We start from the raw sequence: 18,102 nt of genomic DNA on the forward strand, positions 1-18,102 counted from the left end.
TCTTACTGAGGTCTTACAAAAAAATATCTCAGTTCCTTACAGTTTATAGATGTAATCACAATGTGAGAGTCCTGACCATCAGCAGAAATATGTAGATCATCCTTAAAACGAAAGTATACACTTTCTTCCATATCCCACTTTTTTTAATTAGTAAAGACATGCCGAATATTAATTTTTTACATTTTTGTATTTTGTCTTTTCTTAGCAACAAACCTAGCTGTAGCGTCCTGTACAGAGTGATGTATATTTACCTCCTCGAAACAGCGACCTGATAAGTCAGGGTCATAGATTTAAGGGAATTCTTTATATAAGTTTTTAACTGTTTGCTGTTAATGCTGTGGGTTCATGTCCCGTGTTTAATTCTTGACATGTTTAAAAAATAATAATCACTTTTCACACATTTGGACAAAACAGTGCATTTAATTTTTTAAATAAATACAGAAGCCTTCATTACAGTAAAGATATGACTCTATATTTCTATCTGATTCTATCATGTAGATATTTGATTATCTATCTATCTATCTATCTATCTATATATCTATCTATCTATCTATCGATCTATCATGTTGCTTTGTCTTGAAAAATATTCAGCATATATTACACACAAAAAAACTGTGTAAAGAAATGAATTGATGGGATTATAAAGCTTAGTTCACACACACACACAAACACACACACACACACACACACACACACACACACGCACCCAAGTGCACACACACACACGTGCACCCAAGTGCACACACACACAAGTGCGCACAAGTGCACACACACTCACATACACACACACACACATACACACACACACACATGCACCCAAGTGCACACACACACTCACACACGTACACCCAAGTGCACACACACACACACACACACACACACACACCCAAGTGCGCACACACACGTGCACCCAAGTGCACACACACAAGTGCGCACAAGTGCACACACACTCACATACACACACACACACATACACACACACACACACGCACCCAAGTGCGCTCACACACGTGCACCCAAGTGCACACACACAAGTGCGCACAAGTGCACACACACACTCATATACACACACACACACATACACACACACGCACACAAGTGCACACACACACTCACACACGTGCACCCAAGTGCACACACGCACACACACACACACACACACACGTGCACCCAAGTGCACCCAATTGCACACACACGTGCGCACAAGTGCACACACGCACACTCACACACACACACACACACACACACACACACACACACACACACACACACACACACACGTCAGATCTTGAGCAGACCAAAGAAAAACTTCCTCCCAAACACAGACACGCTTCACCAGATACAAAAAGGGAAGTTCATGGTCTGAAAGAAAATAAAATCCACTGGCTTTCTTATTGTTTCACAGTAAATGACCCCCATATTCTGGATGCAGTAACACAAGAATGGTGGGTAGTATCACCGGTGTGTACAAGCACTTTGCAATGCTGGTGTTTTTTCAGTAGCCTGAGGAAAAATATCATTAAAAATACATTTTAAATAATTGTGCTTCCTGCTCATTATTATAAAGCACTGCATGTGGAAAAAAATTCAAAATTCACATTAGATATTCTACAAATATCTACAGTTTTATCTGTAAATACAGAAAGCAATAATAAAAATCTGAATACATTAATATATTATATTAACCACAAAGCTTCTGAATTCTTGATTCTCGATTCTAATTGGTCAGGAGGTGTTGACTCATTTCCTATAACATCAGGTACAATAATAATTTGGCTGTAATTCAAATCCCAGGTTAAGTTTACCGCACTCTTTCTAATATGTTATCGTTGCTATAGTAACACAGAGAATTGTACGCTGAATGCTGCATGTAAACAGATTTAAAAATGTGTGTAAGCGTCGATATGAAGAAGTTTCCTGTGAGAAGAGATTAAAATAGCTTAAAGTTTTTCACCATTCGTGTCATGTCAGGCTGGTGAGAGAATGACGGCTGTTTTTACATCTTGTATAAAATAAAATAACAGGAACTAACTTGTGTTTTTTTTGTAGTATGAGGAATTAACACTTTAAGATTTTCAGAGAACAGAAGAATAATTTACTTTGGTGTGCTAACAGTAACTGTGCTTTAAATGTACATCTAAATATCTGTAAATATCTGAGATTTGATTATACTCACTTCTCATTGCTGATGTTTTACCGAGCTGTAGATGACACTGTTATTAGAGGGGACTTCAGAGACCTGAAAATGAATAAAAGAATAGAGAATATGCATCTTTATATAGCTGACTTTTTTTCTAGCACTTATCCTACACAGGGTTACAGAGAACCGGGGCATCAACCCTTCACACACACACTAACCCCCAAACCCCTCCCCCCCAACCCCCATTCACACACTATGGACAATTTAAAGATGCCATTCAGACCACAAGACGTGTCCAAGGAAACTGGATCACCTGGAAGATTCCGCTGAGTTATTGTGAGAACATGCAAACCCCATATTTAGTTTAGATGAAGTTAAACCCCCAAACACGATGGTGCGAGGCAAACATTCTAACCACTATGTACCACCCACCTGAATAAATGCATAATTAAATGTCATTTAAAAATATCCATTGTAATTCATTTGGGTTTTGGTTTGAATTTAATGCTCGGCTGCTTTATTAACACATGGTTTAGACCAGGTTTTGTGCCTCAGTATTTCATTATATGTGAATCTCACCGTTGCCTGCTGAGATATTCTGACTGAGCTGTAGGAGACTTCAGGCTCAGAGGTCGATGATGCCTGTAGATACAAACACACAGTTACTTTAGATAGATAGATAGATAGATAGATAGATAGATAGATAGATAGATAGATAGATAGATAGATAGATAGATAGATAGATAGATAGATAGATAGAATTCAGTCAGACAGACAGATAAACAAGTGTATAGACAGACAGGCTGACAAGCAGACAGACAGACAGACAGACAGACAGACAGACAGACAGATAGATAGATAGATAGATAGAATTCAGTCAGACAGACAGATATATAAGTGGATAGACAGACAAACTGACAAGCAGACAGACAGACAGACAGATGACAGATGATAGATAGATAGATAGAATTCAGTCAGACAGACAGATATATAAGTGGACAGACAGACAGACAGACAGACAGACAGACAGATAGATAGATAGATAGATAGATAGATAGATAGATAGATAGATAGATAGATAGATAGATAGATAGATAGATAGAATTCAGTCAGACAGACAGATATATAAGTGGATAGACAGACAAGCTGACAAGCAGACAGACAGACAGACAGATGACAGATGATAGATAGATAGATAGATAGATAGATAGATAGATAGATAGATAGATAGATAGATAGATAGATAGATAGATAGATAGAATTCAGTCAGACAGACAGATATATAAGTGGACAGACAGACAGACAGACAGGTAGATAGATAGATAGATAGATAGATAGATAGATAGATAGATAGATAGATAGATAGATAGATAGATAGATAGATAGATAGATCATTAAACTTATGAATGAATACAATGCACTGAGCACATGAGGAAATAAGAACTTAAATAAATTAGAACATAGTGTAGCTGGAAGCAATATTAGAATAAGGAACTTGGGACAATTTGCAATTCAAATACATCAGCACTAACCATTCGAGACAAAGTGATCAAAAATTAAACCGTTTTATTCTTAAATTATTATTTTTCTTTTTAATTCATTCATTAAACCACCCAATAAGAACAGTGACAATATTTAAAGAACTGTTTTAATAATTACTGTATGGATATTTTATCTATAATTATAATGTTTCCTGCTTTGTTCTGAATTTTGGGTGAAAAGAAAAAAGAAAAAACAAAACAAAAATTGTCTGAACTTTCTGTATTAATATAGTTTAGAATTTACATTATATCCAAACACAACCTACCACGAATCTTGATATACAAAAAAAAAAAAACAAGAAGGAAAGGCTATAATTTAATTATCGCCATTATTAATGTCGCTCTGTTCTGTAGAAACACAAACTTAGAGTAAATTTAATGTACCTTGCGTTGTCCATGTGTCACAGTACTATATGTCACTTCATCCTCACATCGTTTGGGATTCTACAGTTGGACACACAAACGCACACAAAGTTGGGTGAATAATTAGCTAATTTTGTTTACCGTATCCTGTATTTAAAAAATATACTGATGAGGATTTTAAGATTTTCATAAAGAAAGTAAAACCTCATTTGGATGGCTCTGTGACAAAATATTATCATAAACCACATCAGCACTTATCTGTGTAAAAAAGGAACAACAGTTAACAAAAACTGTCAGTTTTCATACCTCTGTATGCTTATGCAATGGGAACTACATGAAGAAATCGTATGAAGTATAACACATACCAGACTGTGACTATATCCTTTGTTTGCAGCTAAAAGTTCAGCTGAAAAAAAAAAAGAAAAGAAAAAGTACATACTAGAACTGCTTCTCTTTTTTTCTAGAAGTAACAAGAAATTAAATTTTTAATACATATTTATTCATTGTCTTGACATAAAGTGGAAAGTGGATACAGATATGTTAAAATAGTAAATACGTACCACAGGGATTGTTGGGAAAACATTACATAAAGAAGTTACATAAAAAAAAAAGTTATTTATTTATATATATATATATATATATATATATATATATATATATATATATATATATATATATATATATATATATTCACTGCAACATATACATTTTTAATAATTATAAAAAAGCGTACTGACTGCGTTTCTGTTTAAGCTTCCAGATGCCCAAACCAACCACCATGAGCACCAACAAGAGTCCGGAGATGATGCCAAGAGTCAGTAAAGTGTCACTGCTGTGTGATTGGAGACATTGAAAATGTTTCCCAGATTTATTACTTTGTAAAGACATACATTTTTTTTTTACAGAGTAATTTTTCATTAATAGTGATCTAATAATTCTATGTATGAATAAATTCTACACATTTGGTAGCAGGGGTATAAAATATCTCAGTACTTACAAATGATATGGATTGTTTATTGTGTGATTTCTAGGAAGACCTGAATAGATTAAACATAAAGGAAACATAAGTGTTGGCATTTAAGCATAAAGTTTCAGTTTTATTTTGATGTTTTTTTGATTCGGAGGAACAGGAACATTTCAACTTCATGAATGTTTACTGAAATTATGGACTCTTTTAACTGGCAAAAAGTTAAAAACCTTTTAGTAGAACCAGCCTGACTAATTATAAAAAGGTTTGCTAGTATTAGCTGGTTTAGTTGGTCCTCTTACCTTGTCCTTTAGTCTTTTCAACAGTGGTTAACTGCTATCATGAGTTGGTTCACTTAAGCAGTTTGTTAGTATTAAAAGCCCCTCTAAACCCATAACTGACCAACTAGAACCAAGCTGAATAAATAATACCATTCTGACAATCTAAGCTGGTCATCATGTCCAACTGGAACCAGCTGGAGCAGCTAGTAGCAGATTATCCATTTTGAGACCATTTTAATTCAAAAACTGCCCTAAAATGGTTAAACATGATCAGCTAGAATCAGCCTCTATGTGTTCAAAACCTCTAAAAACCTTTATACCCCACTAAATAGAACCAGACCCCAAAGCACCACTACAACCACTAAACTAGAGCTTGATCAGCTAGAATTAGTCTGACCATCCAGACTGGTCAACAGGCTGGTTACTCCAATTCTAAGTGTCAAAAATCCCAATAAATTCATCAAAAAATACAGACCAACCTTACTTGCTGAGGCTGGTGACAAATTAAAGACAGCCTTCTGGCATGAATAATTTCCAACCAATGTTTTAGTAATCATATGTAATACCTGGAGCTTCACTACCAACACTGATGTGAACAGGAACCTGCAGATCTCCTGCACTGCACGAGTACCATCCAGCATCACTCTTCTTCATTCCACTCATCCTCACATTGAAGGTTCCTCTCCCATCATCACTGATGTACACTGCTGGAGTCTGGGATGTTTCAGTCCCCACTGAGTTGCATTGTTCATCTTTAAATCTGCACCACTGCTTCTGTGTATACTGATACGCAGCACTGTAGAGACACTGGACTGTGATGCTGCCTCCTTCCTCACCTCTCACTCTGCTCTCATTCACTGACAGATCAGGATCTGAATAAATAGGCAGTAAATGAGTGGTGTAAGGGAATCTATAACAATTATAATTCTGACTCATTTCAGCTTCTTACCTTGACTAACTGTCAGGTACAAATAATCACGGTCATCCGGCTGCCATTTATCCCCAATTTCTACAGCACACCAACTCGTTCCAGACTCAGAGACAGAGTTCAGTTCCACCGTCAACAAATTCTGCTCTGGATGATCAATGACTGATGGATTTCCACTTGAGTTTGCAGAGGCTACGATACTGCAGGTAGCCCAATGGTACCCTTTGCACCAGTATTTATAGTTTGCTTTGTACTTCTCTTCATAAAGACATGGAATAGTGACAGATCCTCCACTTTTTACAGCTACATTTTTCAGTGTCCTCATGCTCTCTACCTCTGCAAGCAAGCCACATTAGGAAGCAGTATTAGTGTTACTCAGACACTGAATCAGGACGATCAGAACATTCAGGAATCACTGTGTCACTACTGAGGTACATTTAATCTACCAGTGATGAAAGCTGTTAACAGCCACTGCTCCATGAAAGGAAATAAACAACAAGAGCTTCTTTAACCCTTTAGAAAATGAAGGATACCCAGACAGTATATGAGAATGATAGAGTTTTAGTCTTACCTGATATACAGAGGAAAAACCCAAGGAGAGTTACAGAACCACACAGTGAGTAAAAGGTCATGTTGCTCTAAGAGACTTGTATAACAAATACACTTCCTACTTGTGGCTGATGTAACTTTGTACTAGTTGACTTCCTGTTTTTTCTTTTTTGTCTCATTTCATTACATGCTTGGACATCCTTTTAGAAAACCGGTAGCAGAATGTTGGAAGTTCACTAATAGTGTAATAAATGCATACATACATGCATACATACACAAAAGACAGATAGTCAAAAATAATTGAAATAATAAATAAATTGAAATATTTTTATTACAAAAAATAAAAAATATCTATTTTATAGATATCTATCTATTTTATTAAAAATATTTTATTTTTATTTGTTCACAGAAGAACTAAAAGTCAGTGTGCACATTTTGCCTTTTGAGATTTGTCGGAAAGCCAGATGTTGAGTTATTCATCATTACTCTAGTTACATCTCTTAAACCTTTTATAAGTGCACACTGGCCACATGATCACACACTTTTGACTGCATCATCACCGAGTATCATTTGCAGTTGTGAAGTAACTGATGTTTCTGGGTCATAATTGTGAAAAAAGCTCGTAAAAGTAGTTACACTCAACTGCAGTCAGTTCTGCAGTCAGTACAGAGTCTGTTCTGTCTCCTTCTATATTTTCATTAAAATGAATAAAACTTTGCCCGATGACGCCTGAGATAGGCACAGGCTCCCCGTGACCCGAGGTAGTTCGGATAAGCGGTAGAAGATGAATGAATGAATGAATAAAACTAAAGGTTTCAACCAATGACTATTTTTGGCAATGAAATATTGGAGAGAATTTTTTTTTTAAGATATGGTAAACATGCAGTACATTTTATTTACAATATTAAACTCACAGTTCATAGCAAGTTTTGATTGATTTGGTTTATTCACACAACAAATTTTAAATCCTGTCACAATGTAAAAAGCAGTAATGTGAGAACTTGTCACCCAGAGGGAGCCCTTTCCAGAATACTAACTTCAAGGTGTGTTAGCATTTAAGTGAAGCACACTCTACACACCACGAGAAGTATCATCAACTCTGTTGCGTACGAAGCCATTTGTTTTGCATAGTGAAGAAGAACTCTCCGTGCTCCAGAATACCAATGACCACCTCTTTCGAGCACTTGCGAGCACTCCGTGACCAGAGTGGAGCCCCTACGCATGGCGTTACTTGAAATGAATCTCCATACAGGGAGAGCTCTAGACTGGACAAACTGGTCTGCTCCTCTTTCGTTTACTTTACCTAGTTAATCTATAAAGTGTTTGAATACCCAGCTGGAGGACATGACGTAGCTGTGCAGATTATTCAGCTCTGTCAGGGCACAAACTCTTTGTAAAAATTGTAAAATCCTTTACACTTGCTGCTCAGAGCGTTTGAAAGGATGCAGCACTGAAAGCCGTGTTCTAAGAAGGCTTAAACCCTTCCCTTCAGGTGGAGCTCATCTGCCAAGACTTTAAATTGCCAGATGTACTGTATCTCCAGAGAAGCGCTAGTGTCGTCTGTGCATACAGCTCTACCCTTTACTGTGGTCAAGCAGGTCATTGCTGTGCAGTCTGCCCTGAGAAGGCCACTCCATGCAGCACTATGGTGAGCCCTGACAATTGCCCTTTTAGTGTACAATTACAAATGTACAAACTCCCACAAAAGTTTCACCACAGCCCCTATTCTACGACAGCCAGACCCCAACCTACCATTTGTTCCACGTTACAGTATGTACCAACAAGTTCTGCACATGGATTTCACCACTCAGTCATTACAGTTAAATTACTGCATCTTAAGCAAACATTAAAAACATAAAAGTTTCAAATATTTATCAGACATTTACAGTATAAGCAGCACTTTGTGGGTTATTGCATTTATATGTAAATGTAAGTGCATAAGATGAATAAATATGTTAGATGTTTTTTTGAAAAAAATTGAAATATAGACATTTATGCTCCAGTGTCATATACTGTATGTGTCACATCCTGGAATGGAAGGAGACAGACTCGTACGCAGGATAGCTTCAAATGAAAGGGGTTTAATAAATAATGAAGACAAAGACAGAAAAGACGATAACTGAAACAATACAAATGACGACACTTAACATAGACTAGACATGACGAGGAGTAAACGTAACTAATGGTTCCGCGCTGCCATCGGCAACGCGGCTCACTTAAATATAAAAGACAATGATGACACAATAAGGATCAGGTGTGACGACAGGGAGGAGCAGACGAAGGTGGGGCAGACATGTGACGAGGAACGACAACAAATGCACATGGCCAAAAAGTCCGGGCTGAGTCCTGACAGTACCCCCCCCTCGAGGCGCGGCTCCCGAAGCGCAAAACCCAGACAAGGTCCGAAGGCAGATGGGGGGAGCAAGGAACACGGCAAAGACAGATGGGGGAGCGAGGAACACGGTGAAGGCAGATGGGGGAGCGAGGAACACGGTGAAGGCCGGTGGGGGAACGAGGAACACGGCGAGGGCAGATGGGGGAGCGAGGAACACGGCGAAGGCAGATGGGGGAGCGAGGAACGTGGCGAAGGCAGATGGGGGAGCGAGGAACATGGCGAAGGCAGATGGGGGGAGCAAGGAACACGGCGAAGGCAGATGGGGGAGCGAGGAACACGGCGAAGGCAGATGGGGGGAGCTAGGTCCACGGCGAGGCCGGTGAGGGGAGCAAGGCACACGGCGAGGCCGGTGAGGGGAGCAAGGCACACGGCGAGGTAGGTGGGGGGAGCAAGGCTCACAGCGGCACAGCCAGCGAGGGCCAAGCGACGTCCACAGCCAAGCAGAGGGGCCGACCGACGTCCACAGCCAAGCAGAATGGCCGAGCGACTTCCATAGCCGAGCTGAAGGGCCGAGCAACGTTCACAGCCGAGCTGAAGGGACGAGCGACATCCACAGCCGAGCTGAAGGGCCGAGCAAAATCCCCGACGCACCGCGGCCAGACCCACGTCCTGATGACCAGAATACAAAGGGTGGGAGGGTGGGAAAGATCCTTCGCCATGGGCCTGCAGCACCCCCCGCGGAAGAAGTGAAGCGACGCCTTCCTCGGACGGTTTTCTGCTTAAAGCTTTGACGTTTCCACTTTTATAATATATGGTATGATTTTAGGTTTAACAAACACGGTGCTACAATACAGTCAGACTACAGATTGAGTGTGATGTTCTCCCACAGTGAATGGTCTGTTCATCGTTACAGGGTCATGAGCCGAATCCATTCAGATTGTAATCAGATTCCAGCATAGTTTATTAGAATGTCCATGCTGCTTGTGCTACATCTGCTTTATGTACATATACAGTAGTCGAAATTTCACCATGTGAAGGGTTTTCCTAATCATCACTCATATTAACACTGGCTTCACTAGGCGGTTATAATAATAGCGTAGCATAGCAGTGTGTAATAATAGCATGCTTTAATTTAAAATCAGAAGATATTTTTCCTACAGGTTTTTACTCATTAAGCTTTGTGGGTTCTGCAGTGTGTTATGTTGTACACTAATGTTGTATTTAAGGACTGTAGACCATGTGAACAGAAATGATAAAAGCTAATGTAAAAGGATTTTGAGTTAAAATATAATGAAATAAAAACATGAAATATAAACACTTTAAATACATTTCAGATCAAGCAAAAGCCTAAAAAAATTAAAGTACAGAAGAGAATAAGTGAAATCTGATATCTACAGTGAGGAAACTGTTTTTTTTTTTCTGAATGACTGAGGGTCATGTGACTGTGATGTAAGTCTGTGGAGTGAGTGTGGGGCATGTTGTCCTTGTCCTGACTGACATTTTATCTGTTAGGATGTTGAGGATGAACACGCGACCCAGTAGAGATCCCTGAGGCTCCACAGCCAAACAGTAAGTCAACCTCTAAAGGGAATAAACACAATTGCTGTGTGAAAGTTTTGTAATTTACTTTACATATTTGAGTGGGTTAAGTATAAATTTTTAATCACAAACCTCTTACTGGTAAACCTCATAGCTGTAGAGGGTCTCATTAGTGACATCATTTGGAGAAACCTAGAACAGGATATGAATAAAGTCCCTAACAGATTAGTGAGTAAAGTGTTTATTATGGATTTATACACTTAGATCTGTAGCTTGGACTGAACTGGAACAGACTCCATTTAACAGAGTTTACAGAGCTGTAGGTCACATCCTGCTTATTATAGTAATACTAATACTACTACTACTACTACTACTACTACTACTACTACTACTACTACTACTAATAATAATAATAATAATAATAATAATAATAATAATGTAGACTTCCACCAGTGGATTGCCATCTTTACCTTTGGCTTGCTTTTAGCCACAGTGCTGTATGTAATGGAGTCTTCATCTGTAAACGTGGCCTGTTTTTTACTCTAAATCACACACACACACACACACACACACACACACACACACACACACACACACACACAAAGATTTGTTTTAAATTATTATAATTATAATTCCAAGTTTTATTGTTACTACATGAAGTGAAATTTAGAGATTCCTGTTTAGGACAAAATAAATCACAGAAATGCTTCATACACTTTAAACAGACTTTATGAGACATTTCATCATCAGAGTATAAATACAGAAACTAATATGAAACACAGAACAGGTGAAGACAACAGGATAACATTGGACCAATGGATTGCCAGCTTTACCTTTGGTTTAGCTGTAGCCACAGTGCTGTATATAATCGAGTCTTCAGCAGAACAAGTGGGCTTATTCTTAGCCTAAACCACCAAGAACAACAAGAACAACAAGAATAATCATCATTATTATCATTTAAATGCAGAATTGTACCAATGTATTGATCTTACCTTTGGCTTAGAAACAGCCACTGTGCTGTATACAATGGAGTCTTCATCAGTGTTCGCCTGTTTCACACACACACACACACACACACACACACACACACACACACACACACACACACACACACACACACACACACCACTATTTATAATTTATTATTATTAATACAGTTTATTAATTCTATTGTTCACATTAATGTAACTGTAATCTGAAGTCACTTAACCAAAATGACATTTTATTTATTTATTATCATTTTTAATTTTATGTTTATTAAAAAAAAACTGCAAAAATATGTCAAATGTTAAAACTGCCATCTCTCTGGGGAATGTTTGTGGCCAGAGTTTAAAAAGATTTTATTTACTGTTAAGTAACAGCACTGATGAGAAATTGTGGTGATGAAAGTTCATTAAAAGTGCTAAAAGGTACTAAAGGCACTGAAATAAGACATAAGACACAGTACTAACTGTGGGAACAGTGGTGTCATTGCTCCTCTCTCTGATCCTGGTTTGATTCTCTAACTCTGGAATAGAGAATAAGTAAATAAATAAAAATAAGTTTACACATAGTCAACTGAATTCAATATTTATTTAATTGTATTCAATTAAAGCAACAATAACAACAACAATAATAAATATAGCTGCAAGCAGCGATACCGGGGTCAAGCCGATCAGATGCGCTCAGAACATGTCGCTGATGAACCATACCAAGTTTCGTAGCGATATGGCATTGTATTGGTAAAATACTGAACTTAACGTGAAAATTCAAAATGTGTGTGTGTAAGTGTGTGTAGGTGTGAGTGTGTGTGTAAGTGTGAGTGTGTGTAAGTGTGAGTGTGTGAGTGTGTGTGTAAGTGTGAGTGTGTGTGTAAGTGCGAGTGTGAGTAAGTGTGCGAGTGTGAGTTTGTGTAAGTGTGAGTGTGCGTGAGTGTGAGTGAGTGTGAGTGAGTTTGTAACTGTGAGTGTGTGTATGTGAGTGTCAGTGTGCGAGTGAGTATGTGAGTGTGCGAGTGTGAGTAAGTGTGCGAGTGTGAATGAGTGTGTGTGTGTGTGTAAATGTGTGTGTGTGTGTGTTCCTCGTATGTGAAAACATACTTGGCAATAAAGTGTGTGTGTGAGTGTGTCTGTGTGAGTGTGAGTGTGCATGTGTGTGTGTCTGTGTGTCTGTGAGTGTGTCTGTGTGTGTGTGTGTGTGAGAGTGTGTGTGTGTGAGTGTGAGTGTGTGAGTGTGAGTGTGAGTGTGTGTGTCTGTGTGTGTATGTGTCAATGTGTGTGTCAGTGTGTGTGTGTGTGTTCCTCGTATGTGAAAACATACTTGACAATAAAGTGTGTGTGTGTGTCTGTGTGTGTGTGTGTGTGTGAGTGTGTGTGTGTGAGAGAGTGTGTGTGTGTGTGAGTGTGTCTGTGTGAGTGTGTGTGTGTGTAAGTGTGAGTGTGTGTGTAAGTGTGAGTGTGTGTGTAAGTGCGAGTGTGAGTAAGTGTGCGAGTGTGAGTTTGTGTAAGTGTGAGTGTGTGTGTGTGCGCGAGTGTGAGTGAGTGTGAATGAGTTTGTAACTGTGAGTGTGTGTATGTGAGTGTGAGTGTGCGAGTGAGTATGTGAGTGTGCGAGTGTGAGTAAGTGTGCGAGTGTGAATGAGTGTGTGTGTGTGTAAATGTGTGTGTGTGTGTGTTCCTCGTATGTGAAAACATACTTGGCAATAAAGTGTGTGTGTGAGTGTGTCTGTGTGAGTGTGAGTGTGCATGTGTGTGTGTCTGTGTGTCTGTGAGTGTGTCTGTGTGTGTGTGTGTGTGTGTGAGAGTGTGTGTGTGTGTGTGTGTGTGTGAGTGTGTGAGTGTGTGTGTCTGTGTGTGTATGTGTCAATGTGTGTGTCAGTGTGTGTGTGTGTGTGTTCCTCGTATGTGAAAACATACTTGACAATAAAGTGTGTGTGTGTCTGTGTGTGTGTGTGTCTGTGAGTGTGTGTGTGTGAGAGAGTGTGTGTGTGTGTGTGAGTGTGTCTGTGTGAGTGTGTGTGTGTGTGTGTGTGTGAGAGAGTGTGTGTGTGAGAGGGTGTGTGTGTGTGAGTGTGTGTGTGTGTGTGTGTGTGTGTGAGTGTGAGTGTGAGTGCGTGTGTGAGTGTGTGTGTGTGAGTGTGTGTGTGAGTGTCTGTGTGTGTCTGTGTGTGTGTGAGAGTGTGCGAGTGTGAGTAAGTGTGTGTGTGTAAATGTGTGTGTAAATGTGTGTGTAAGTGTGTGTGTCCCTCATAAAGACCTTTGTGATTCTGATTCTGATGTTGCAAGAATTTTGCCTCTAGGCCTTACGATTCAGCACAAAATTGGGTTTTTGGACTGTTGGTGGCGCTAGACGGTTTGAGCTAGACACACTAAAGTTGCTACAGAAACTTCTAAGACTGGCCTCTACATGTGTGCCAAATTTCATAACTTTCCTACGTACGGTTCTATGGGCTGCCATTTACTTCAATGACGGACGGAAGAATAATAATAATAAGAAGAAGAAAACTAACGATAACAATAGGTGTCTACGCCCTTCGGGGCTTGACCCCTAATAATAATAATAATTATTATTATACATTTGTGCCACTAGAGGGCACCATCACCTCACCTATATTTACATTTAAATTCTTCCTAATCTTTACACTCATGTTCTGTGTACATCAGTGGAGCTCAAACTTTTTCTGCTTACTGTGGTTGATCTTCAAGCCCCACCTTTCCTCCATCACCCCACGAAATGGTGATGAAATACTCCAAGTTTACAAGGTCGAATTTATTGAAATATCAACTTCTAAATCAATAAAATCAAATAGCATGAAGTTCCAAAATAGAAGAAATAAAAGTGCAGTCGTGTTTCACTTTATGTTGAGTTAAAACACACATGGGTCTGGGCTTTGTCGGGGTTTTTGGTGTTTGTTTGTGGTCCATGTCACACATTTAGACACTGATGTTGTTATGCCCACTACATACACTACTGTCTCTCTATGTGAAGGTTTTTAAGATTGTTCTGTTGTAAATATTTTCCTGACATTAAACTATCATTTTCTCACTATTTTTCCTTCCGGTGCCCTAAATGATGTTTTACTTTAAATGCTTTAATGGCTCATTTGTTTGTTTCTGGTTGCTTTGAGTGTATGAACTTTATTATCCACAAAGAAAAGCATTAATGAAGATAGACACAAAACCCCTGCGCCCTGTCATGCCTTTATTCCCCACTAGGGAGCGACAATAAGACCCGCGGGACTACAGGGTTCAGAAAGCTCATAACCAGCAATCAACATTATCTCCAGAGGAAAAAGACAAGTGATATTCATGACATTACACACAAATACAGTGTAAAGGCTCAGACTGTAATAACTGGTGAGTTCACAATCAGTGTATGTGACTTTCTTCCCCTCTGTTCTCCTGTTTTCTATTTGCCCACAGATTCTAGGTGTACTGTGTTTGACTCCTGACTGATTTATCTGACTGTCAAATCTGTGAATCTGTCCTCTGGTTGTATGAACACTGTATTATATTTGATTGTGTTGAATTTCTTGTTAATGAACCCCCAGTGAATGGATTTTCATATCTCAGACCTGTGCATTTGAAATAATAGAAGAAAGAGAACTAATTCAAAACTACAGACACACCACAGACACTTACCACATTTCTTTCTGAGCATACAGATGATGATGACCAGTATCACCAGTGGCAGAAGAAGGGCCACCAGGTACCAATGGTTCAGGGTCCAAACCAAACTATTGACAAACATTTGAAGCATTATTTAGCACAGACTGGCTGAATCAACTGCAGTGAAAATATTCATTAATTTAGTTCATCATTAATAATCATGCATTAATAATCCTTCATTCATCATCAGTAGTTAAATCATCCTATTGGCATGTTCTCTAGTTAGGCAGAAGTGGAAAGTATCAAACTATTACAACATTTACAAATATTTTAAACATTCTACTTTAATAAAGTACTGTACCAAGAGTACATGTAGTTATTTTATTACTTTATACCTGTGGTGTAAATTGTCATAAAATATAAAATTATATTAGTAGAAAACTTTCTTTCCTAAATCTGGTACTCATTGATTTCATGTTTATTTACATAAGATCATGTGACATGAGAAAGTTTCAACAAGCAAGAAATGATCATGTAATGTTCACATGTTTGTCTTTGAATAAGGCAACAAATTTACAGAGAAAAACATCATGGTCTAAAGTGTTCAACATTTTCTGCGAGAGAGAATAAAGATGTGTTTGTACTTACGTGGTTTCATTACGGCTGGGAACTGTCACAAACACTGTGGGCGAGAAATAACTCAGATTAGAAACATGTGTTAGGAAGAACTGATACACTAATTTTCTTCCAAATATGTACATCTGATGTTACCTGAATTGTGCTTTGAGTCAGATCTGTTTAAAACAGAAAAAGAAAGTTTGGTCACTTTAAATATTTTTCCTTCATTCATACAGTATACATTAGCTCATGGTGATTGCCTCTCAGACAGATTTATAATGATATCCATTATTTTATGATGTTTATTTTTCACATCACTTCCATCTTTGAAAAAGTTTGTAAATATAAAACATGTAAAACTGCAGAGGAAAACACCATGCCTAAATAACATGAAGCTTTCCTACTTACGTGTACGTATTGTGTTGGTGAGCGGTTGTAGTCACTGTTGTAGTCACTGTTGTAGTCACTGTTGTAGTCACTGCTGTTGTCTTTGATGTAGTGACTGTTAACAAAGTAAAATAATCAGTGTGATTTCTTTCTCATCATTTGTTAAAGTTGATCAGTGTATATGATAATACCTGGAGGTGGATCACTGACACTGATGTGAACAGGAACCTGCAGATCTCCTGCACTGCACCAGTACCATCCAGCATCACTCTTCTTCAGTCTTCTCATGGTCACACTGAAGGATCTTCTCCCATCATCCCCTCCTGAAAACTGGGATGTTTTAGTCCTCACTGTGTTGCATTGTTCATCTTTAAATCTGCACCACTGCTTCTGTGTATTCTGATACGCAGCACTGTAGAGACACTGGACTGTGACGTTGTCTCCTTCCTCACCTCTCACTCTGCTCTCATTCACTGACAGATCAGGATCTGAATAAATAGGCAGTAAATGGGTGGTGTAAGGGAATCTATAACAATTATAATTCTGACTCATTTCAGTTTCTTACCTCGACTAACTGTCAGGTACCAATAATCACGGTCATCTGGCTGCCATTTATCCCCAATTTCTACAGCACACCAACTCGTTCCAGACTCAGAGACAGAGTTCAGTTCCACCGTCAACAAATTCTGCTCTGGATGATCAATGACTGATGGATTTCCATTTGAGTTTGCATAGGCTACGATACTGCAGGTAGCCCAATAGTACCCTTTGCACCAGAATTTACTGTTTGCTTTGTACTTCTCATCATAAAGACATGGAATAGTGACAGATCCTCCTCTTTTTACAGCTACATTTTTCAGTGTCCTCATGCTCTCTACCTCTGCAAGCAAGCCACATTAGGAAGCAGTATTAGCGTTACTCAGACACTGAATCAGGACGATCAGAACATTCAGGAATCACTGTGTCACTACTGAGGTACATTTAATCTACCAGTGATGAAAGCTGTTAACAGCCACTGCTCCATGAAAGGAAATAAACAACAAGAGCTTCTTTAACCCTTTAGAAAATGAAGGATACCCAGACAGTATATGAGAATGATAGAGTTTTAGTCTTACCTGATATACAGAGGAAAAACCCAAGGAGAGTTACAGAACCACATAGTGAGTAAAAGCTCATGTTTCTCTAAGAGACTTGTATGACAAATACTCTTCCTACTTGAGGCTGATGTTAATTTGTACTAGCTGACTTCCTGTTTTTTCTTTTTATATCTCATACAGTTACACCCTCTAAAAAAGTCACAAATAATTGAATGTATTAATTGAGGTACATTTTTAAATTAAAGTCAGTGTTGAACAAGTCACAGGCAATAATTGCAAGAAAAAACAGACTCAGAAAGAAACTTTGCCAGCTATTGACACTAAATATTAAGATTATAAATCATTACTCATCCACTTTAAACCTTCTATAAGCGCAGACTGGTCACATGATCACATTTTTACACAGAGACCCTGCACCATCACAGGGAATCATTTGCACTTGTTAAGTGACTGATGTCTCTGGATCACAGTTTCTGAAATGCATTATAGGTTATATGGTAACACAACCAGGTTATAACTGCAAAAAGAGCTCTTAAAATAGAGCACAACCTCAGAAATCGGTCATTTTCGCTGACATTGGAGCTCTTTTTCTCTATTTTCATTAAAATTATTAAACCCAGATGCTACCAGGAAGTTCATCAGGTTTCACACAATCACTCAACACAGAGACTTGAACCTGCAGTACATTTTATTTCTAATATTAAACCTCTGTTCATAGCAAGTTTTGATTGATTTATTCATTTGATTGTTTTATTCACACAGAATTACACC

General features: G+C 38.5%; 1 protein-coding gene and 1 long non-coding RNA gene across 2 annotated transcripts; both read right to left on the minus strand.

Annotated features, from left to right (window-relative positions):
* Nucleotides 1-638: 638 nt before the first annotated feature.
* On the minus strand, nucleotides 639-17,305 carry LOC132844776 (polymeric immunoglobulin receptor-like). Its single transcript, XM_060868589.1, has 14 exons — nucleotides 16,800-17,305; nucleotides 16,426-16,722; nucleotides 16,291-16,328; nucleotides 10,315-10,332; nucleotides 6,242-6,554; nucleotides 5,859-6,164; nucleotides 5,042-5,081; nucleotides 4,782-4,876; nucleotides 4,410-4,450; nucleotides 4,249-4,302; nucleotides 4,066-4,125; nucleotides 2,720-2,782; nucleotides 2,177-2,239; nucleotides 639-1,503 (listed from the first exon to the last, which is right to left on the minus strand). The coding sequence occupies exons 1-13, from the start codon at nucleotides 17,101-17,103 to the stop codon at nucleotides 2,180-2,182; spliced, it is 1,689 nt and encodes a 562-aa protein (XP_060724572.1). The 5' UTR covers nucleotides 17,104-17,305; the 3' UTR covers nucleotides 639-1,503; nucleotides 2,177-2,179.
* Nucleotides 11,489-15,422, minus strand: LOC132844878 (uncharacterized). Its single transcript, XR_009648381.1, has 3 exons — nucleotides 15,263-15,422; nucleotides 12,095-12,150; nucleotides 11,489-11,548 (listed from the first exon to the last, which is right to left on the minus strand). It is a non-coding gene; the product is annotated as an uncharacterized LOC132844878 (long non-coding RNA).
* Nucleotides 17,306-18,102: the final 797 nt, after the last annotated feature.

This window comes from Tachysurus vachellii, chromosome 1 (genome assembly GCF_030014155.1).
Source record: "Tachysurus vachellii isolate PV-2020 chromosome 1, HZAU_Pvac_v1, whole genome shotgun sequence".
Taxonomy (NCBI): Eukaryota; Metazoa; Chordata; class Actinopteri; order Siluriformes; family Bagridae; genus Tachysurus; species Tachysurus vachellii.

Coding starts and splice junctions, on each gene's coding strand:
- LOC132844776 (XM_060868589.1), bottom strand. CDS start 17,103: ATGAGGACACTGAAAAATGTAGCTGTAAAAAGAGGAGGATCTGTCACT. Junction 16,329..16,425: donor TGTCAGTGATCCACCTCCAG/GTATTATCATAT, acceptor CAAAGACAACAG/CAGTGACTACAACAGTGACT. Junction 4,303..4,409: donor AAGGATATAGTCACAGTCTG/GTATGTGTTATA, acceptor TTTTTTACACAG/ATAAGTGCTGATGTGGTTTA.